At 43.4% G+C, this 23,241-nt stretch overlaps 2 protein-coding genes across 6 annotated transcripts in view; one reads left to right on the top strand and one right to left on the bottom strand.

Annotated features, from left to right (window-relative positions):
- Window positions 1-787: 787 nt before the first annotated feature.
- LOC115482673 (THAP domain-containing protein 2-like) lies at window positions 788-2,538 on the bottom strand. The gene is made up of 2 exons (XM_030222645.1): window positions 2,353-2,538; window positions 788-1,898 (listed from the first exon to the last, which is right to left on the bottom strand). The coding sequence occupies exons 1-2, from the start codon at window positions 2,415-2,417 to the stop codon at window positions 1,295-1,297; spliced, it is 669 nt and encodes a 222-aa protein (XP_030078505.1). The 5' UTR covers window positions 2,418-2,538; the 3' UTR covers window positions 788-1,294.
- Window positions 2,539-2,904: 366 nt separating this feature from the next.
- The window catches only part of MIB2 (mindbomb E3 ubiquitin protein ligase 2), a 70,055-nt gene continuing 49,718 nt past the window's right edge, over window positions 2,905-23,241 (top strand). For 2 of the 5 annotated variants that reach the window (XM_030222219.1, XM_030222223.1), the window contains exon 1: window positions 16,141-16,340. The gene's annotated coding sequence lies outside the window, so the exon portion shown is untranslated. Of the gene's footprint in view, window positions 2,948-16,140; window positions 16,341-16,507; window positions 16,538-23,241 lie in introns of those variants that run through there. The other 3 variants (XM_030222221.1, XM_030222220.1, XM_030222222.1) reach the window with 3 other exon arrangements.

Here is a 23,241-nt window from a genome sequence, read left to right on the forward strand (position 1 = left end):
CATAACCCCATGATTTCAGCCACATTAAATAAATAAATATTTTTATATATATTGCATAAGCAAGGAAATGGGGTGAAACATTGAGACTACGGCATAACCAATACAATGCCCAACACAGAATCAGAGTCAGGGCTACACATTGGTTGTTGACCCCCTCCATCCAAAAATGAGTCTTGCCGCCACCGATAACGCTGTGTCTCCTACAAACCCATAAGTCATGGGACTTAAATACGACTGGACTGGGAATCACACTGGAGTGTACTTCTCAGGCATTCCTTATAGCCTTGCTGACGGCATCTCCGCTACTGAGCAAATTCTTTCACTCTGTTCATAGAAAGTTAACTTGTGTTGACTTTAGCACCACTAATCATTTTGAAATATTGGTAACAAGACAGGTGCGTGTGTATTAAGCACCCTATGGAAACCTTCAGCCTTGCCCACTCTCCACTTCATTAACTTTTAGGCCTGTGGCTCCCCCAACACCACCCTTCCCAGAATAATATGGGTAAATAAAACAGGCTATTTAAAAATGACCTACTCTCCCTGCTGTTATTTCTTTTGAGTTCATGACCTATTGTTTTGCTTTAACTGCAGCTGCTCTTTGGCTCACCCATCCCCCATATAAAGCTGCTGCCTATTTTGTCCTAAAGGTTGGCCCAGTCCTGGTTGGCTTCCATAGTTTCAGCCAAGGAGGTTTAATTGACAGGAGCATGCTTGGCCCATGATCTGGCCTGAAGCCAGTAGGCGGAGCATGCCATTATAATAAGTAACCAAAAACAATAGCAAACACTTGTTAGAAATTTTATTTCCTCATTTTCATCTTCCAAAATTCTACACAGCAGATGCCCAAAATATGTAATACTTGGTAGCAATAATGAAACATTAATGGAATATTTACATAACAAGCAGAAAACAGATGTATTTTCCACTGAAAACAATGAACTTTGTATGAATTTGGAGGCTAATATTGTGCTGCTTATTCTGTATTTTGGCAGTGTATTGTTGGCCTGCATAATAAAGTTGCACTTGCAAATATTTTTCTGCCACAGCTTTAATTAACCAAAAGCACATGATTTCCTACTGGATCACATTCACATATGTGACCTGACAAAACAGAGAAGGTTGAGAAACTTCTTAACACAGACTGCACTAAGAGAACTATTAAAAGAAGAAACCCGAGAAAGGGAAGCTTCTGGATTTGAAACAAAGCATCTACAAAGTTTTTCACACATAATACGAATTCCAATAACATCTGTTGAGGGAAAAATAAGGCCACCTTTACTTTTCTATTTTTTCAGCGATATATACAACAACAATTTTTTCTGAACACATGGACAGGTCTTGGGACATAAGTATAATCATGGTCTGGTATTACACTTTCATTAGGATCAATGAGACTGTGTCTAGTGATAGAATTGTTAAGGTCAGATATGACTGCACTCAAGTGAGCTGCTTTCTTCTGTAACTGACGTTTGGCTTGTAGCAGTATTTTAATTTTCTTACGTAACAATGAAAGTTGACTTTGTGCATGCTGAAGTTTCCGTTTTAGAGCTTGCTTTCCTGCTGTATCTGGATTATTTAACAGATCTGTCTCTGTAGTGGCAGGTTTAGGAATTGGCAAGTGTATTTTGTTATCAGGATTTGGTATGGGTGGTATATTAGATGATCGTGACTTTGGAGGTTTTCGGGTCTTTTTGGCAGGTCGAAGATGAGATGGACAAGCATCAAATATGCTCGGAACTGCACCTTCTCTCAAACGAACAACTAACAAGCTGGTTCTGTCAATGTCCTCTTCCCTAAAGTGTTTTGAGCACAAAACCGCAGATTTTGAGGGAACAAAATATTCACGTCGAATTGCAGTAATCCAATTCTGTCGAAGAACTGGGTCTGATGGAAACCTAAGGAAAGAACATGGACAATTTTCAAATTCTGAACTGATATTATTGTATCAATGGGTTAGCCTAACAACCAACAGCGGCAGATACAGTATTACAATATTTGCTTGCTTGCTAAACTACTATCATGTTTTATCATTATTATGTTACCCAAGATCCTTCTGTTATTACTAAATGCATACTTTCTCATATATTTCCACTATTCATGATGTATTGTAAGCCACATTGAGCCTGCAAAGAGGTGGGAAAATGTGGGATACAAATGCAACAACAATAATAATAAGTCATATAATTAACATTATAATTGGGTTAGGATTTGGGTAATTACTGAGTAAATGCTGTTATCAAATCAGATTACGAAGCTATCCCGGGGCTTAGTGAATACGCCTGCTAGGGTGTCTCTATCCAGCCCCTCAAAATGACACGATTACGATTTAGAAATAATTACTCCTCTCACCGATGAAAGGTTATTCCGTTGTGATACTTCCTCTCCTTACATCCGCGTGCTGAACAAGCCGGCATGTTTCAAAATATAACTTGAGATAAAATAAATATACTATCAACAACATTGATGCAACAGCTAATACCAAGATGGCTGCTACGTGGGGGAAACAGCGTCAGCCAAAGAGGTTGGCTCATTGGCTGGCTTCAGCCTTGTCAGGTGACCTCTCCCGTCATCTGTCAATTAAAGCTTAAACCTCCTTGGCTTTTCGGCATACTCCTTCGCCCCGCCCCTCCTGTCTATTTGCATGGCGGGACACTTCCCCAGAGTCCATGTTCAACCCAAAGCACCGCCCCTTCCTTCACTCGCGCACGGGCATTTCTGCGGCCCCACCCCAACCACCCTGTCTCTGTTCCCGTCAGGCATTGGCGATTGTGGTTAGCCTTTTTTTTTTTTTTCAACCTCTTAACAAGTTGTTGCGCGAGGCAGTTCGGGAGCTGTAGTTCAGACGGCCGTGCTTTCCCATAGGCCGAGCTCCGGGGAGGCACTACAATTGCCCTGGACCTGCTGACAGCGAGAAGGTAGAGTGCGAGCAGCAGGACGTGGGCTGGTGAGTGAATGGTCTGGATGGGCCCGTTCTGTAAGGAGGGTTAGGGGTTGGTTCTCGGTTCAGGGGAAAGGGGCTGATTTTGAGTCTCCTCCTTCCGAAAAGATAACGAGGGAATTGCCAGCCGTGTTCATTGTTCTTCAGTTAGAAGGTTTCTTGTGTGAAGAGGTTGCTCTTAGGGGGGTGATAAGGACATGGCATCCTGGTTAAGATGTCAGCCCCAGAAATAGGCATGTTCATTCCCCTTTTTTATTTTTGGTTGGTCGTTCAATTTGTTTGCCTGTCGCCTAATTTTATGCCTGCAGTACGACATTCACTGCCTGTTGTCAGGCTGAAATGTTTCCCTAATAACCTTATGTATGTATACCTCTTTAAAAAATAAATAAATTATATAAATTATAATTTAACTTTATATCACTCCAAGTGAACACTTAAAAAACTTCAAACACAACAAAACAAATATCTTGTTAAATGGCCATCAGTTTCAGTTTCCACTTTTCAGCATTGATTCGTTCCTCTAAGTTTCTGTTTCATACCGAAATCTTACCATTAATAGAAACTATGATCAAATGAGAACTTCAGAAAGTTACATTTTTTGTTGTTGTTGTTGTTTTGTTTTGTGTAGGATTGTATGCATGATACATGATGTTTGAAATATTTTGCTATATGAATATGACCAATGTACCCGGTCTCCCTGCAAAAGGAATAATGTGTGCTGATCTATTGCAAAAGAATGTTAGGTTTTGTCACTTTATCCAAATCTCAGGCCACCCTGTTTCTTTGTTTTGCTGATGAGATGCAGATCTGCCACTGGTTTTCCCCATCCTCTTATGCCATTTTCTTTTATCTGGCAGTAGTTGCTGTACCCTTTTTTTATTCTCTCCCCCCCCCCCCCCCCAATCACTTAATCTGTCCTTTGTTTCTCTGCTGAACTAGTACCCACATTTGCTACCGCAAAATGTTCAGAGCCGGTGAGCATGTGAAATAATGAGCTCACCAGCTCTGAAGCAATGAGTATGCAAACGTATGCTAAACAGGTTTATTAGAATTTCTCCCCAGTGCTCAGCAGGCAGCGTGCCAGATAAGGGCACTGCTCCCACTGCAAACCCTACGCCAAATCAGAACTTGTGTTGGGGTTTGCCAGGGCATTGGGGAGGAATGGGGAGACCCTGTTCGGCATGCATTTGCATGGTTCCAGGCCCCCCAACCCCCAGAAATACAAGAAGTCCTGGAGATGCACTGGGCTTGGCTTAACTGGGTTGGGATATTTAGTCAAATCCTTTCATCTAAAATGCATGTTTAAGTGCACTTTGTCTCCATAGAGTAATTAACACACTGTAAATAATAGTGCAATCAGTTTGTGAACTATACTGTCTAATGTGAACTGAGAGGACTCTTTGACCTTGTTCGTGAGCAGATTCTGTATGGGTTGCCCAAATTTGGAGGCAGATCACAGATTCGCAAGTATCTACTCTATGAGGGACATGAAAGATGTAACTTTCTCTAAAAACTTTTTTATTTATTTAGGCTTTCAGATTGCATATTTTTATGATCTGATTTTATGACTTAAATTATGAACCTGTTGGTTATCGTGCTATATATTCCTATTGCAATGGCAAAATGAATAGATCTCCAGCAATATCAATATCAAAAACTTTCAATGTAACTGGGCTCTAAAGATGAACCTGTGTCCTCACCCTCAGTTGAGGGTAAATTCTTGATGGGTGAAACATTTACCATCGAGTTGCATAGCTGAGGTCTTGGGTGAGGACACTAAGGTTCATCTTTGGATCCCAATTACATTGGAAGTTTATTTGATATACACGCTATATATGCATAGGTTTGTAACCTGAGTGGAAGCTCTTCCAGTGGTAGGTTTGGCATAGGCTTTGAAGTTGTATGCATGTAGAATAAACCAGCGAATTTGTACTGGTGTAATTTTGGGCATGTATTTTCCATGGGGTAATTTCCAAAGGGAAAGAATGCAGGATACTTTGCCTTTAAAAATTACCCAAAATGAAGTACACAGGAGCTATCAACAAGCTGTTTTGCACAATGTGGTTCAAGCTGCTGAGAATTCAGCCGCTTGGTGCAAAAGCAACATTAGCAATAGTAAATAGTAGGGGGAAGAGGGTGTCTAATTATGGTCTGAGGGTGTATCAGCGTGGGTTAGGCTGGTTAACTGGGGTGTGAGGGGGTTGAGACTGCTGGTGATCAGCTGGGCATAGGAAAGGATGAAAAAGAAACAGGACAGACTCATGAGAACAATTGGGGATGAGTGAGAGAATGATGGAGGACAGATGGGGGACGGTGAGAGAGAAACAGCCTAGATAAAGACAGAATTCGGGAGGGGGGATGAGAAAGAGAGGCTAGTGGTAACTGAGTCACAATGATAGGTAAAGCTGATAGGGAGGGGCCTGGATTGCGCAATAGCGGCGGTGACCGCCTTGGTTGCACGATGGCAGCACTCCTCTGGCTTTTCCCCCCGTAGCACCAGCCATCTGTATAGCTCTCCTAAGGCAGTTGTTGGTCTAGCTGTCCTGCAACATCTTGGACTTGGGAAAAATCCCCTATTTCTGGGATAAGCAGCATAAAATGTTTTGTACATTTTGGGGATCTTGCCAGGTATTTGTGACCTGGATTGGCCACTGTTGGAAACAGGATACTGGGCTTGATGGCCCTTTGGTCTGTCCCAGTATGGCAATACTTATGTACTTATCTACCTGTGTTGCTCCTGCTACCGTCACCTCTGTTGTGCAGTTGCAACAGTCACTGTTTGCTTACCTACAATAACTGGCTCGTTCCATAGTTGCAACAACCACCGGTGCTACTCAGCTTAAGCAGCTGCTTATTTCTGTGCCTCCAACAACCACATGGGTTGCACAGTACTGATATTTCATAATTCAACAACCATCTGTCTTATACGGTTGCACAGTCAGCTGTGCTGTGTGGCTGAAATGGCTGAATTTCTTCTGTACCTTCAGCAGTCACCTACATGTACTAGTGTTCCAAGTTAATTATATAGCACTGTTCTAGTAGTCAAGTGTGTAGCATGGCTACTCTGTCACCATGTATGTGCAACTGCTGCAGCAGCAGGTATGGCACCAGCTATCTGTATGGCCCGATTATGGAAGCTGCGTGTATGGTACAGTTTCAGACCTGCCTATGTGGCATCAGGTTTTGCAGCTGTCTGTGGTACATCGGATGGACATTTATTTGGCATCCCAGTCAGCAGCTGACTGCATGTCATTGGCTGTGGTAACCATAAAGTCAGCATCCATTCATATGTCAGTTATGGCAAGTTAATGTTGTATCATAGTGCATGCAAATGTATCGCTGCAGAGGCCACCTGAGTGTTGTTAGTTATCACAGCTACCTCAATCATTCTGCTGCCTGTATGGCACCAGTCATTGCTGCCGACTGTAACTCCTGGTGTAGCAGTTACAGTTCATTTATAGCCTGCTAATACCAATCAGATAGTTCATAGCGGATTATAATTAAGATGACAGATCAAAATAAATCTAGGATGTGACAAAATTGATCTATAGTTGCTGTAGAGATGACTATCACAGTCTTAAAGGTATTATAGCTAGGCAATTGCCTTAGATTAAATGAAAGGGACTTCCATAAAGTAGCCACCTGATATGCAAGCAAGCAAGTGAACCGTTTCTTAGAAGTAATCTCCCGAGGACTGGGAAAAGAGATGAAAATGAGAGTATATTATATAATGCTGTCCTGTAATCGAATATATTGGGGAATCAAGCCATAAACACTCTTGAATAATAAACAATCTAACTTAAATAAAACCCTTGCTTCTATAGGAAGCCAATGCAGCTTATTAAAATATGGTGTAATTCTGTCTGATTTTTTGAGAGAAAATCAGCAAACAGCCACATTTTGAATAGTTTGAAATGCTCTCAATAGTTGCTTCGAAAGACCCAAGTAAACAATATTGCAGTAATCCAATTTACTGAAATCAGTGATTGTGCCCCTAATCTGAACAAATCTTGTGGCAAATATTTCCGAATACTTCTTAGCTTCCTCATAACATAGAGCTCCTTATAAGAGAGTTGATGTCTCCAGTTTTGGCAGCCATGGCTATAGCTCTAGCTACTGCGGCTACGCATATAACATTTCTTGATGCATTTATTTATAGTACATGGCTTTTTGAGTAGACTTGGCTTTGCTGGTTTTGGTAGCCGACTAGGTGCCTCATCTACTCTGCACAACTAATTAGTACAGTTTTGCCAGTTGCTCATATGGCTCAGGTTATACAAGCAACCTACTTTGTGTGATTCTACAGTATAGCTGTTTTGCACAGCTAACTTGATAGCACTGGCATTAGCCACCACTGTTATACAACTGCAGGAAGTCTCTAAAATTGTGGAGGTTTTTCTCAGACTAATAGACTGGGTTGTCCTGTCCAAGTGTCTCTTGGCCCTTCTGCCCTCTTCTTGCTTTTACAATGACATTTGGGTTTTCATGTCTGAATAGAGCACTCTTTGACACTAGCAAAGCCAATAGCTATTCTCATTGGTCTCCCTTTTTTATTCTCATCAGAGGCTGCTTCTTAATTTTCCGTGGTTGTCATAGATGTAGATAGGGAAGCACAATGTTTTTTTCAGCCTCTGATAGCTTTCTTCCTATATTTCCTTCTCTGGATATTCAACTCCTCTAGAACTTCTTTGTAGTTGAAATATTCCCTTCATAGATGGCTGTTGCCTTCAAAGACTATTTCAAGGAAAACATCGGTTGGGTGTGTTTTTTGGTCTGTGCATCTCTTCCATGGTCTATCAATGCTGTTTCCTACTATTCCTTGTTATCATGGGAATCATATCCTTCCCCCATACCTTTTTGTCTTTCCTGAGCCCTTCATATTGCTCTTGGTTCTCTCTATTAGGTACCACTGGAAAGGACTTCTAAGGCCCCATTTGTTTTCAGCAACAAATCATGATCAAATATAATTTATTTTTAAACTGTTCTTTACACCAGTTTATTTTTAATTCACAAAATTTGATTTAGAATAGAATATAGCTGCCAATTGCTTTTTCAAGAATATGTGCAGTACTGTTCTTTCCTGATGAAGAATCCAGATTTGATTGTTTATTGAGGTTTTTTTTTTTTAACGTTTTTCCTGCAGACGCCCCTTTCCTTCGCCTCCCTTTTCCATGTCTCCCCAGTTTCTCTCCATGGCTCGGCACAACCCTAATGCCAGCTCCTAGCTGGCATAGGGTTGATGACAGAAAGAGCACCCTTGTTTGGCGCGCTGTCTGCTGAGCATTGGGAAGGAATAGGGAATGGGACCATCTGCATGCTCATTGTGCTGGGAGCCAGTGAGCTCATTGATTCATGTGCTCACTGACTCTCAGCATTTGGCTCTAGCAAATACAGGCGCTAGTCCAGCTCTAATGGCCTCTAGTGCCCACATTTGCTTCTGAGCATCAGGGCCTAAGATCTGCTGATAAAATGTTGTTGGATGATATTAGATCAAAAATCTTCTATGTTGAAGGTGCACATTTATGGAACAGTCTCCCTGTTGAGTTGCGAAAGGTTGAGAGTTATCTTCAATTTAGAAAATTGTTTAAGGCTTATTTTTTTTTCACAGGCATTCTGTTGATTGTTGTTTATTTTTGATTATTGATTATTTTCTTTGCATTTTAAATGTGTGTTTTTTGTTGTATTATATGTATGACTTTGCTTTTGATTGATGGATATTATTATATGTACTGTTTTGATTTTGATTATGAATATTTTTGTAAACCACGTAGAGCTAGGGATAGAGTGGTCTAGAAGCTGTGTTTATAAATAAAATAAACTTTCTTTCCTTTTTAGTCCTATCAGACCAATCCAGAATCCTTTTACTTATAAGCTCTTTTTTTCCAGATATCATGGATTCTACTTGTTTTTCCTAATCTATTGTATATAACACGTTTCCAGACTCTGTGAAATAGCTGCATGTTAGTAGAGTATATGCCTCACTAACTGGTAAGATTATTTTACCTGATTGAATTACCTGGTCTTGAAGTTTTTATATTGGCCATCAGGAAGATTTTGAGCACCTAAGGGGTGAATCACAAGAACTCTATCTGTTAGAGGAACACAACCCATTGGTCTGGACTGGTCTGGTATGACTAAAGGAAAGAAAATTATCAGATATCAGGTGACACATAACTTTTCCATTCTTACATTCACTGGAGTAGAAGTTACTTGTCTGGAATATTGTTGATTTATATTTTATTTATTTATTGCATTTGTATTCCACATTTTCCCACCTCTTTGCAGTCTCAATGTGGCTTACAATACATCATGGATAGTGGAAACATATAAGAAAATATACATTTAGTATTACAGAAGGATCTTGGGTAACATGATAGTGATAGAACACCCTAGTAGTTTAACAAGTAAATATTGTAAGGCAGTTCTGGGTATTTGTATAGGAGTTCATATTTGTTGATCTTTGTGGTATGCCTTGTTAAAGAGATGGGTCTTCAGTAGTTTACGGAAGTTAGTTTTTTTTTTTTTGTTACATTTGTACCCCGCGCTTTCCCACTCGTGGCAGGCTTAATGCGGCTTACATGGGGCAATGGAGGTTTAAGTGACTTGCTCAGAGTCACAAGGAGCTGCCTGTGCCTGAAGTGGGAATCAAACTGAGTTCCTCAGTTCCCCAGGACCAAAGTCCACCACTCTAACCACTAGGCCACTCCTCCACTCCTCATAGAGCGTTTTTAAGTTGCGCGGCAGCACGTTCCAGAATTGTGTGCTCAGGTAGGAAAAGGTTGACGCATGCGTTAGTTTGTATTTTAGGCCTTTTACAGTTGGGGAAGTGAAGATTAAGGAATGTGCGGGATGATTTTTTAGCATTCCTGGGTGGTAAGTTTATCAGGTCTGACATGTAGGCTGGGGCGTCTCTGTGAATGATTTTGTGAACTAGGGTGCATATTTTGAACATGATGCGATCTTTGAGTGGGAGCCAGTGTAGCTTTTCTCGTAGGGGTTTAGCACTTTCATATTTTGTTTTACCGAGTATGAGTCTAGCTGCAGTGTTCTGAGCTGTCTGAAGTTTCTTTATTATTTGCTCTTTGCAGCCAGCGTAGAGTGCATTGCAGTAATCTAGATGACCGAGTACCATTGATTGTACCAGGTTGCGGAATACAGTCCTTGGGAAGAAAGGTCTTACTCTTTTTAATTTCCACATTGAGTGGAACATCTTCTTGGTTGTGTTTTTCGCGTGACACTCGAGTGTTAGGTGTCGATCAATGGTAACTCCAAGAATTTTTAAGGTGTCCGAAATGGGAAGATTCAGTTTTGGTGTGTTAATGGTGGTGAATTTGTTCGTGTTGTGTTGTGAGGTGAGTATTAGGCATTGGGTTTTTTCTGCGTTAAGTTTCAGCTGAAATGCGTCCGCCCATGTGTTCATGATATGTAGGCTTTGGTTAATGTCATTGGAAATTTCCTTTAAATCTTGTTTGAATGGGATGTAGATCGTTACGTCGTCTGCATATATGTATGGGTTAAGGTTTTGGTTTGATAGTAGTTTCGCTAAGGGTATCATCATTAAGTTGAATAATGTCGGTGAGAGGGGGGATCCCTGTGGAACTCCGCATTCAGGTATCCATGTAGCTGATGTAGTCAGCTTAAGGTGTATAACACAGCCTTTCTATCATGTTTGCCTTTCCTGATATAGGGCAGTGATTATCCTTATTTGTTGTAGTGAATGTTTGTTTATAGATCTCCTGACGATTAATCACAGATCAAAAAAATTCTGGGGCATATGATTTTGAATCTCTTCTCTGTTTTGAACCTTTGCCAAGCCTCTTTATCTGCCTGTGTCTCTCAACTCCGATTCCCAGCTCTGCCATTTTGAGCAAGTTAACGTCTCTGTTCCTCAGCATATGCATGAGAGCTTCATTTAATCAGATGGAAACAAACTGAGAGGCTGTTTACTAAAGGTTTTCTCCCATTTTGTGTGTGTGAGCAAAAGATTTTAATAACTAGGGCCCTAAACTTGCTAAACAAAAATCGATGATACGCTGAAACCTTCTGCTCAGTGTGCTGCTGCGGCTAGGAAAGCGAATAGAATGTTGGGTGTTATTAGGAAGGGTATGGAGTCCAGGTGTGCGGATGTTATAATGCCGTTGTATCGCTCCATGGTGCGACCGCACCTGGAGTATTGTGTTCAGTACTGGTCTCCGTATCTCAAAAAAGATATAGTAGAATTGGAAAAGGTACAGCGAAGGGCGACGAAAATGATAGTGGGGATGGGACGACTTTCCTATGAAGAGAGGCTGAGAAGGCTAGGGCTTTTCAGCTTGGAGAAGAGACGGCTGAGGGGAGATATGATAGAAGTGTATAAAATAATGAGTGGAATGGATCGGGTGGATGTGAAGCGACTGTTCACGCTATCCAAAAATACTAGGACTAGAGGGCATGAGTTGAAGCTACAGTGTGGTAAATTTAAAACGAATCGGAGAAAATTTTTCTTCACCCAACGTGTAATTAGACTCTGGAATTCGTTGCCGGAGAACGTGGTACGGGCGGTTAGCTTGACGGAGTTTAAAAAGGGGTTAGATAGATTCCTAAAGGACAAGTCCATAGACCGCTATTAAATGGACTTGGAAAAATTCCGCATTTTTAGGTATAACTTGTCTGGAATGTTTTTACGTTTGGGGAGCGTGCCAGGTGCCCTTGACCTGGATTGGCCACTGTCGGTGACAGGATGCTGGGCTAGATGGACCTTTGGTCTTTCCCAGTATGGCACTACTTATGTACTTATGTACTTATGTAATTTTGAGTGGAGAAGGAGGGGGAATTGTTTAATTCATGGGATAGGAAGGGTGTGTGTGGTTTTTGCTTATTGTACTTTGGGCTTTATGGTTTTGGAATGGAAAAATGTTGTAAGGTTGATGATTGCCAATAAAAGCTATATATATAAAAAAAATGTTGAACTTTGCCACTGTTGTGCAATCTACTATATTAAATCATCCTTGGGTTTAGGGAGGGGGAAAGAAGGCTGTCCTTCTGGGCCTGGCCACACAATTGATGCATGCAAAACAATAGACTTTGTCTTAGTAACATGGGCAATTTTGTTCCAAACCCCTTTTTTCTGTCTAGTTCTTAAAGTATATAATATTTGGTTTTCATCAGCAAAACCATTTTGGATACTTGTACATTCCTGTGAATGCCTTGAAATGTTGGTTGGTTAATTGCAACCTTAGTTGTATTTATTCAGTAATTCCAAATAATGTCTCACTCTCGGCATCAGAAATTTAAGGGATCAGTCCGAATGGAAACCCTTTGCTTGGCTGCAGAAATTTTTCACAACTAAGAATGAAATAGCATTAGTTAAATGGTATGCTTGGATATGTTGACAGGTTTTGCAGACTTTTGTTGACATTATTTTACAGAACATTTTGCACCTTTTGTTTACATAACCTAAGTAACTGAACTCAGCTTTTGGAGTGTTGGATCCTTTCTGAATCATTGGTATAGGAATTTAAAAGAAGTCCCTGCACACACATGTAAGTTCAAACACAGAACCAATTTTGTACTTGGCGGGGGAAAAAAATGGAGACTGGAAATACCATAGGCAGGTGGGACTTGCAAACATCCCTCCCAGAATAACAACCAATACAATGAGTACACATAGATATGGTTTATTTATATTCCACCTGGACCAAAATGGATCACAAATAAACAATACTATCCACCAAATGACAATACACTACCAAACCTCCTTCCTTCCCCCAGCGCTTGCGAGTCCCAGCCACTACTCAGCAGTAGGCCACCTTCAATACTTCAGGCAGCCCAGTGGACCACCGCTAATGAATCTAGCTCTTGTTTGTCATGTCCCAACTGGGGCAGTTCCTACAGCGCTCCAACTGCTCCAGGAGACAACCCCAGCTCTGCCTCTTCCCTTCTTCCCATCAGCCAGGATTTAGGTTTTCTGCCACTGTGACAGTAAATAAATACAAACGCAGCATAAACCAGATCAGAGGGTGGCTTCAAGGCCACCCAACCCCAAGAAATAAGAATCTGAGGTGGACCTACCTCCACCCCAATAACCTCCATGGCCATCAGACGAGTCATGGCCATGTAGAATATTGTGGATTCAAACTTGCATGAAGAGGAGTTGACCAACACCACCTATGAATCCTCCTCTGAGCACAGGCTAGGAACAGGAAGGAGTGCTACTACTACTACTACTATTTAGCATTCCCCCCAGAGCCCAGAAGGGTACTCTCAGGCTTGTTACCATGTTGAATGCAGCAGGCTTACCTTATCACTATAAAAGGTAGATGTGACAGCCACCTGGGTCCTTAGGAAAGGGATTCAGCTTTGAAGCTCTATGAACACGCATTGATTCTGGGAATATTTGACCAAACTGATTTATTCTGCAAGCTTTCTCCACTTATTTTGTGTTTTGCTGTAGTAATAGTGGCTATTGAAGAGGGCCAGCCTGTCTGTCCATCCATACACATATTATAGAGCAAAGGCCAGCAGAAAGCTCCATGGTGGCCAGGAGATTAAGCTCCAGAACTTGAACATGGTTGAGGTTATTGGGGAAGGAAGTTGCAGTCTACAGGGAGCCCAAAGCCCACAGTACATTAAACAGAGAAAATGTAGGCAGAGGGGTGGGGAGAAAGAACTGTGGAAGGCAAAGAGCTGCCAGAGCAGTGTTGCAATTCAAGACTTGGTGGGGCCGATGACTGCCTCCTTCCGATCATCTTTCTGGAGTTTTTTTTCTGCTACTCTCTACCCAAGTTCACAACAGAAAGAGGAAAGGAGTGGGGGGGGGGGGGGGGGGGGGGGGGGGAGCCTTATAGTTGAAGGACAAGGCATTTCTCAATAAATGAAAATCATGCATTTGGAAATGTCCACCGTCCTGAGGATACCCCTAATTAAAAGTTTCAAAATGGGCTGGTGGGAATGGATGTCTTTGAAATACTACTACTTATCATTTCTATAACCCTACAAGGCATACGCAGCACTGTACACCACACACAAAAAAACAGTCCTTGCTCAAAGAGCTTACAATCTAGATAGAAATACACTAGTCAGTAGTTTTGCAGCTGTTGTGGCCCTATATGAGAGGATATTTGATAGCTGTTCTTTAGCTCATTTGGATCACTGTGCTAGATGGTATCCAAGGAATGGGACAGGGGGAGAAAACAGGAGGTATTTACCCCAGAGAAGGGACAGAGAAAGCTAGTGCTGAACGTACTCGAGAAAGGGAAGGGATACAAGCTAAGAGAGAGCTGAAGGTGGAATCTGGACAAAGAAACGGCTTGGGGGGGGGGGGGGGGGGGGACTGGGGATTATGCATAAGAAAATTACAAATAAAGGGCTACTTTTACCAAGCTGTGCTACCAATGAGCAGCGTGCAAATTTGAGGAAGCCCATTCTATTCCCATGGGCTTCTAGCATTCAGTGTGTGGCTAATGGTAGCGCAGCTTTGTTAAAGGAGTCCACAGTATGCAGAATAGGAACAAGACCCTCGGGTATCAAAAGATCCAGTCAGAAACCAAGAACAAGTGGCAGAAAGTCAATAGAAATGCAAATTTGAGATATTTACATCATATTCAATGTGTCTTGGGCGTAGATGTGAGGTTTATTACTTTTGTGGTGTAAACAAAATTAACCCACTGTTGGAAACAAGATTCTAGGCTAGATGAGCCTGACCCAGTATGGCAGTTCTTATGTGATGGTGCAGAGATTCTTAGCCCAGTCCTTGTAACACACCAAACCGGTCAGGTTTTCGGGATGTTCATAGTGAGATGGAATTGCATGCAGGTTTGTCTCATGCTTGTTCTTTATGGATATCTTGGGGGAGGGGGGCAGGCTGGTTTGGTGTGTCCTGGGGACTACTACTACTACTTAACATTTCTAGAGCGCTACTAGGGTTACGCAGCGCTGTACAAATTAACAAATAAGGACGGTCCCTGCTCAGAAGAGCTTACAATCTAAAGGACAAAATGTCAAGTTGGGGTAGTTGAGTTTCCTGAGAAGAGGTGTAGTGATTAGGTGCCGAAGGCGACATTGAAGAGGTGGGCTTTGAGCAATGACTTGAAGATGGGTAGGGAGGGGGCCTGGTGTATGGGCTCAGGGAGTTTATTCCAAGCATGGGGTGAGGCGAGGCAGAAAGGGCAAAGCCTAGAGTTGGCGGTGGTGGAGAAGGGTACTGAAAGGAGGGATTTGTATTGAGAGCGGAGGTTACGGGTAGGGACGTAAGGGGAGATGAGGGTAGAGAGGTAAGGAGGGGCTGCAGATCGAGAGCATTTGTAGGTGAGTAGGAGAAGCTTGAACTGTATGCGGTATCTGATCGGAAGCCAGTGAAGTGACTTGAGGAGAGGGGTGATATGAGTATATTGGTTAAGGCGGAAGATAAGACGTGCGGCACAGTTCTGGATGGACTGAAGGGGGGATAGATGGCTAAGTGGGAGGCCGGTGAGGAGTAGGTTGCGGTAGTCAAGGCAAGAGGTAATGAGACAGTGGGTGAGAGTTTGGGTGGTGCGCTCGGAGAGGAAGGGGCGAATTTTGCTAATGTTATAGAGGAAGAAGCGACAGGTCTTGGCTATCTGCTGGATATGCGCAGAGAAGGAGAGGGAGGAGTCGAAGATGACACCGAGGTTGCGGGCAGATGAGACGGGGACGATGAGGGTGTTATCAACTGAGATAGAGTGAAGGGAGAGGAGACTCTGCAACTATGCCGGTGATTATAACCAAGAAACGTGCACGGCACACCTTTCGGATCTCAGTGATCAGTTGGGAGACGTGTAGGACAGGAGGCAGCCCTGGACCACTTTTCCATAGAATATGAGAAGTCTTGAGAGACCTGAAAACTGTGCTTACCTAGTGCAGAAAATAGAATGACTGAAACCTTTGGGTAGGAGGCAAGAGTTTTCACCCCAATACTAGTTACAATTGAAGCAAAATGCAAATAGGTGAAAAGAGCCTTCATCATATAAAATAAAGTGCTGTGGGTTAGTTACCTCATGGAGGGATGAAGCACTATATAGTAGTGGAAAACCCAGACACTGCCCCCCTGTGAGAATGAATAAAACTGCTAAGGAGCGGATGTGTTTCTAACACCTGTACTAGGGTCGATCATAGACTCGATGTAGGTGGCAAGAGGGTTGTGTCCCAGGCCCCGCCCTGCCCCAACCTGTCCACGATTTAAATGAGCGCCACCGCAGGCAGCCTGATGGGCCCCCTCTTCTTTCTCCAGCTTGTCCAAATCGAATTGAAGAAAAGCCTCTGCTCATCACTGGGCTGACAGATGGCGAAAGCGGCCTTTTCAGCCTCCGCGTGGCTGTCGCTTGGAGGATCCGAGGTGGGTGTTGTAGGAGAGGAATCCGCTTGCTGTTTTTGCATCTCAGGAGCAGAATGAAACGGATCGGTAGGTGTTCTCGCTCGTGCTTCTGTTGTGATTGCGAGGGGGAGGGGGGGACCCTCTGTGTCTAGATAAGCGGATTCCGGGCTCTTTGTATAATAGCAGCGGCTCGGAAGAAGCCCACTGGCGTCTTGACGTGGTACAAATGGGAGGTTGGAATATTTGTTTCTGCTTTAACTGGGAATTCCCCGAAATCCTTCCAGGTGAACTGCTCGTTTGCATCTCTAGCATGCATGTTGTTAATGGGTGCACGATCGGATCTGCATTTTTGGGGGCCGGAAAGAGGTTGAGAGCGTTGTTGTCCTTCTTGCTGGAACCAATCTGTGACAGGTTCTGAGGTTGGAATACCCTTGCTAGCGCATGTGGCTCCCGAGTACCAAAGGGGTTTTCCCATTTTGTATCTATGGAGAAATGGCTGACCCTAGCTGAAGTGTAAAAGCGGTTTCGTTTTGAGCAGCAGTTGGAAAGAGAAGTAGTGTAAACACGGAACATTAGCTAAGGCAAGAGGAGGTTTTAAATTAAAAGCCAAACATTTGAAAACTGATTTGAATTGGGGGAAAGGAGATGCGATTTGATATGCGCCTTTCTGTGGTTGTAATCAAAGCGGTTTACATATTATTATATACAGGTACTTATTTTGTACCTTGGGTGTATCCACAGACGAATTATGTGCATTTGTGCTACTTTTATTTTTTTGTGACCAGCCTGTAAGTATCATGTACTAAATGCATGTGTTTTATTTGACCCTGTTGTGTTTATTGAGCCTAAGTAACCGTAAGACTTCCCCAAAAGGTACTGCTGAAACTCCTTTCACCCCCCCCCCCCCCCCCCCCCCCCCCGTATCAGTGCTTAGTGCATGTTGAAAATTTTGCTCTTTCCTGGATTCTTCTGCCATTCGTGTCACACTCTCTTTCTTTTTGTTCTTTTTTTTTTTTTTAAGGTGAAATTCTGAAGTAGAAATTGTTAACTTGGTAAACATTCAGGATGAGGTCTAAAAATGATTTTTTTTTTCTCATTTTATTTCAGAATGGGATAAAATAGTGTGTTATTTCAATATGGGTTGGAAAACCTTGTTTTTATTGGGATTTATTTTAGTTGTTCAAACAGGCACTAGTTTTCTCTGTACAGAAAGTCGCTTCACTGGCTCCCTATCCGTTTTCGCATCCTGTTCAAACTTCTTCTACTAACCTATAAATGTACTCACTCTGCTGCTTCCCAGTATCTCTCCACACTCGTCCTTCCCTACACCCCTTCCTATGCACTCCGCTCCATGGATAAATCCTTCTTATCTGTTCCCTTCTCCACTACTGCCAACTCCAGACTTCGCGCCTTCTGTCTCGCTGCACCCTACGCCTGGAATAAACTTCCTGAGCCCCTATGTCTTGCCCCATCCTTGGCCACCTTTAAATCTAGACTGAAAGCCCACCTCTTTAACATTGCTTTTGACTCCTAACCACTTGTAACCACCTGCCTCCACCTACCCTCCTCCTGCCTGTACACAATAATTGATTTGATTTGCTTACTTTATTTTTGTCTATTAGATTGTAAGCTCTTTGAGCAGGGTCTGTCTTCTATGTTTGTGCAGCACTGTGTACGTAATTAAGTTCTATTATCAGAATATGACTGGATTTGTGTGCGCAACTCAAGTTGCCCTATATAGAATCTGGGAGCTATTGTGTTGGGGGGGGGTAGCTGGGGAAGTTTGTAGGAGAATAGATGTGCTGGTTGATGCAGTTGCAGAAGGGGTGATTTTGGGAGTAGGACCAGTTTGTGAGGTGGTGGGGCAGATACAGGAGGTAGTTTGGAACTGGTGGGGCAGTTTCAGAGGCCTAGTTTTGGGGGATGAGGTTAGTTTGCAGGGTGGTGAAGCAAGAATATATTTTGTTAGGGGTGGGGCAATTGCAAGAGGAGGAGTAGTGAAACTTCGTGGGATGGTGGGGGCGGCACTTGCAGCAGACTACATTGTGGAGGTTAGTTTTGGGTTTGGGTAGTTTGAAGAATGGTCTCTTGTGGGTGGGTAGTTTTTGAGCTCAGCAGTTTTACAGGGTGGTAAGTGTCACTTGAGAAGTAGTTTTAGGGGGTGTGGATTTTCAGCCTTCAGCTGCATGTTAAAGAACAGAGATGTGTGAATGTTCGGTCAGCCAGGTTGTGCAAGGTGGAGAATAGCTTCAGATTGTGTGGATGACAGCTGCAAAGCTGCAGCCTTTTCAGAGGGGACATTCACGGTAGAAATCCAGTGGTACGGATGGGTGATCAAGTATTACATGAAGGTCATCACTCCTCTTAATAACATACTCTAGGATGAAAGTAGAACAGACAAGCAAGTGGTCCTTAAATTTGAATTCCTCACTAGGATTTCAAAATGATAAAACAGGCCTTACATTCCCTGGCTTGTGTTGTTGAACCAGAGTTGCTATTCAAACATTCCCAGCCATTGGCATGTTAATAGAGCAGTTAGGTAGAGAAGTCAAGTCAGTCATATACCCACTCTGCAAATCTTAATCAGGTGAAATGGAAAAGACCAGGAGAAAGGATGTTTTTATCAGTGTTTGCAAGACAAATATTACATAGGGTTACTCTAACCACAGTACCATGGAATGGGATATGAGTGACAAGCAAGAGAAAGTTAACACATCTGGCTACTTGCCCAAAATGGCAAGCAGATTGAATTGTTTTAATTTCAAGCTTTGCTCAAAAATTGAAAAATGTGACATGAAAAGGGGGACAAGAATCCTCCTTTGTTGTTTCCTGTACTGAGAGCGCAGGCACCAAACACTTATCCAGCAGCAGCAGGAGGCAGAGTACAGAATATTTTAAGAGCGTTTTATCTACTGCGTGAAATCTGCGGGTTTCAGTGACCTACTTCAGTCTGCTCAGCCAGCAACTGGCACATTTTCCTTTTTCAAAGCAGAAAGCAAAGTGTCGGTGCCTTCAGTGGGCTCTGCTTGCACAGGCATCACTTTATGACATTTATATCCTTCTTGCCAGTAAAATGTCCACGATAGGTTACTAAGACACTCTTTCATCACAACAGTATCATAGAATATTTTATAGAAACATGATGGCAGATAAGAACCAAATGGCTCATCCAGTCTGCCTATCTACAGCAACCACTATCTCCTCCTCTCCCTAAGAGATCCCATGTTTTCTTAAATTCAGACACAGTCCTCCTCTCCATCACTTCCACCAGGAAGTGATTCCACGTGTCCACCACCCTTTCTGTGAAAAAGTATTTCCTTAGATTACTCCTGAGCCTATAACCTCGTAACTTCCTCCTATGCCCTTTTATTCCAGAGCTCATTTCCTTCATTTGAAAGAGGCTCACCTCCTGTATATTAATGCCACAGAGGTATTTAAATTTCTATCGTATCCCCTCTCTCCAGAGCCTTAAGTCTGTCTCCCCATATGCTTTACAACAGAGACCACGGACTGTTTTAGTATCTGCCCTGTGGACTAGCTCTATCCTGTTTTTATCTCTTCATAGATGTGGTCTCCAGAATTGCACACAGTATTCTAAATGGGGCCTTACCAGAGACCTATACAAGGGTACTATCACCTCTTCCTTTTTTTTCCCCCTTCTGGTCATCCTTCTCCCTACGCACCCGAGCATCCTTCTGGCTTTGATCATCGCCTTTTCTACCCGTTTTGCCACCTTGAGATCATCGGACACAATCCAGTCCTCGAGGTCCGCAGTCCAGGGGCGTAGCCACGGGTGGGCCCAGGCCCACCCACTTTCCGTCCAGGCCCGCCCGCGTCGCTCGCGGAAATTTGTTCTCCTCCCCGCCAGCGCTGCATTCTTTTCTTCGATCGTCGCCGGCAGCGCTGCCATTCACACAGGCAGCTCCGCCCCCCTTTGCTGCGTCCATCTGGCCCTACGTACACAGGAAGTGCATCAGAATGGGCCGGATGGACGCGGCAGAAGGGAGCGAAGCTGCCTGTGTGAATGGCAGCGCTGCCGGCGACGATCGAAGAAAAAAAATGCAGGGACCGAAGCTGCCTTCCTTCTTCTGCTGCGCCGGTTCAAAGGGTTGCTGGCAGCGTGTAAGAATCACTGCTGCTGGCTGAATCTGACCTGAAATCCGCGCAACAGAGGGAAGGCTTCTGGGTCATCAGCAACACTGCAGCAATTCTCTCTTACATGCTGCCAGCAACCCTTTGAAACGTGCTACGGTGCCGTGATGCTCCTGGTGCTGCATGGAGGGGGGGGGGGGGGGGTTGGCGAGGATAAAATTGTTGGGCTGCTTGGGCGTTGGAGTGGAGGGGAGGGAAAGAAAAGAGATGCTACACAGGGGGTGTAGGAGTGAGGGAAATTGTTAGGGAGGGGAGGGAGAGATGCAGGGGGGTGTAGGAGAGGGAGACATGCATGGGAGAGTAGAAGAAATGGGATCATTATTGGGGAGAGAGAGGGATAATTGCTGGATGTAGGGTAGGGTGGGGAGGGAAGGAGGGATGAATGACAAAAGAAGGAGAAATGTTGGACCTGGGAGGGAGGGGAGGAAAATGTACTGCACAGGGGAGAGAGGGATGAAGGAGAAATGTTTCATGGTGGTGGAAGAGATGCTGCAAGGGGGGAAACAGATGTTAGACTTGGGATGCAAGGGTGAGAGAGAAGAGGAGAAGAGGGAACAATGTTGACCATGAGGGCAGAGGAGGGGGAAGAAGGAGGGAGATGTAGGATCCACGGGTAGAAGACAGTGAGGGAGAAATGCTGGCCCCTGGGGGAAGGGGCAAGAGGAAAGAGAAAGGACAGCAAGATGCTAGGAGGGGATAGAGGGTGGAGAGAGGAGAAAGAGGGAGCAGTTGCTGGACTAGAAGGGTTGGAAGGAGGCAGACACTGGGACGGTGGAACCATGTGGAAGGCCAAGGGGGTGGTAAGGAAATGAACGAGAGGATGATAGTGATTACGGGGAGTAGATTGAAGATGAAGGCTGGAGAAGGAGTGAGATGGGGAATAGAAGAGCTAGTGGGTGAAAGAAGGAGATGGAAATCAGGTATCTGAAAAGGAAAAAGGAAAAGGATTAGAAGATGAAATTTGAGTGGACAGAGAGCAGGAAGATAGGAAAGAGCTAAAATGAAACAAACATCAATATGTCAGTGTAGTGAGGGAATGGAATGAGAGTGGAGAAAAGACAAATGAATAGCAGCTGCTTGAAGGAGAATTAACAGAAAGACAGGAAAGTGGAAAAGAGAAATTTGAACCAACATAATGGAAAAATAAAATGACCAGACAACAAAGGTAGGAAAGACATTTTATTTTGAATTTATTAACTGAAATTTGTTAGGTTGAGAAATGTGCACAGCGGATATTATTTTATTGTGTTCAGTAGAAAAAAAAATATATATTCCTGATTTTATTTCTCCACTGTAACATGCCGAGGTTCCGAGTTCAATTTTTGTCTACATATTTTTATTTCTAATTTGTGATCCCTTGTTCTGTATTTGGTGAGAGTCTGGGCCCTAGCATGTCTAACACTAGTCCCGACCCTTGCTGTAGCTGGTGGGGATCCCTAACCTACATCAGCTGAGGACCTCCTCTAAAAGCAGCTAAAACTCCCTTCTACTAAGCTTGGCAGATGGCGGCAACATCCTTGAGCCACCGATAACTAAGCATGCATGGGGTGCCAGCATCGGTGACTCAAGGCATTGTTGCTATTGCTGCCTGCCAAGTTTGGTAAAAGGGATTTGTGGCTGTCTTCAAAGGAAGTTTTCAGCTGACAGAGCTTGGGGATCTTTATGAGCTCAATTATATTTTGAATGGGGAGGTGCCAGGGGAGATGAGGAGAGTGCAGGGAGGAAGGGGGCTGAGACAGAGAGAAAATTTTGTGCCCACCCACTTTGGGCTCAGGCCCACCCAAAATTGGCCGTCTGGCTACGCCACTGCCGCAGTCTATCCTGGTTTTCAGGATTTCCACAGTCAATATGTTTGAGATCTGTTGCATGCAAATAGACGTCGTGCATATTCATTGTGGAAATCCTGAAATCCAGGCTGGGTTGTGGACCTCACAGACTGGATTTGAGGACCTCTGGCCTAGGTGGTCCCCAAATGTGTACCCAGAACATGGATAACTCCTATACATAAAAAAAGTAGTTGGAACCAGAATCATCTAGGAGGCCAGTAAGCATCCTTTCCCACTCTCCTTTTAATTTACTGACAAGCCAGGCAAGACCAAGGCTATGTTCTGAACCAGCTGTTTACTAAAGTCAGTTCTTTGGCATTCAAGGTACAAAGTGGCAGAGGCGGTGGTGTTCTTTTCTGCATAAATTGCCATACCAGTGGTTTCCCCACCCTATTCCCAATCTCAAAATAATCCCTGTTGGTTTTCTTTAGTAAAAATTCTGTTCGGTACCTAATAGGTCCAGCTGACGTTTCTACTCTAAACATAACTGAATGTAGACAAAACACAATTTTTTTTTCATTGCTTCTAATCTACAACAGTCGGTTACATGTCAAATGATAATTATAGAGAAGGTTAGGTTCCCAGTAGAGTCAGAATTAAAAATTTTGGAAATAATGTTAGATACTACACTTGTTTATTTGAAAAACAGGTGGCTCAGTTAACGGGGGATAAAAAAAAGTTTTCTTTACTTGAAAAAGGTTAAGAAGGACCAGGCATTGTTTTGAATCTCTACCGTTCTAATTGATGGTCCAGGCCTTAATCCTGAGTCAACTAGACTAGAATTGGAAAAGGTGCAGCGAAGGGCGACTAAAATGATAGCGGGGATGGGATGACTTCCCTGTGAAGAAAGACTAAGGAGGCTAGGGCTTTTCAGCTTGGAGAAGAGACGGCTGAGGGGAGACATGACAGAGGTATATAAAATATTGAGTGGAGTGGAACAGGTGGATGTGAAGCGTCTGTTCACGCTTTCCAAAAATACTAGGACTAGGGGGCATGCGATGAAACTACAG

The sequence above is a fragment of the Microcaecilia unicolor genome, chromosome 13 (assembly GCF_901765095.1).
Source record: "Microcaecilia unicolor chromosome 13, aMicUni1.1, whole genome shotgun sequence".
Lineage (NCBI taxonomy): Eukaryota > Metazoa > Chordata > Amphibia > Gymnophiona > Siphonopidae > Microcaecilia > Microcaecilia unicolor.

What these genes read in the sequence shown, in the direction of transcription:
- LOC115482673 (XM_030222645.1), bottom strand. Translation starts at nt 2,417, where the DNA reads ATGCCGGCTTGTTCAGCACGCGGATGTAAGGAGAGGAAGTATCACAAC. An exon ending in AACGGAATAACCTTTCATCG is followed by an intron (nt 1,899 to 2,352) that starts GTGAGAGGAGTA and finishes TTCTTTCCTTAG; the next exon opens with GTTTCCATCAGACCCAGTTC.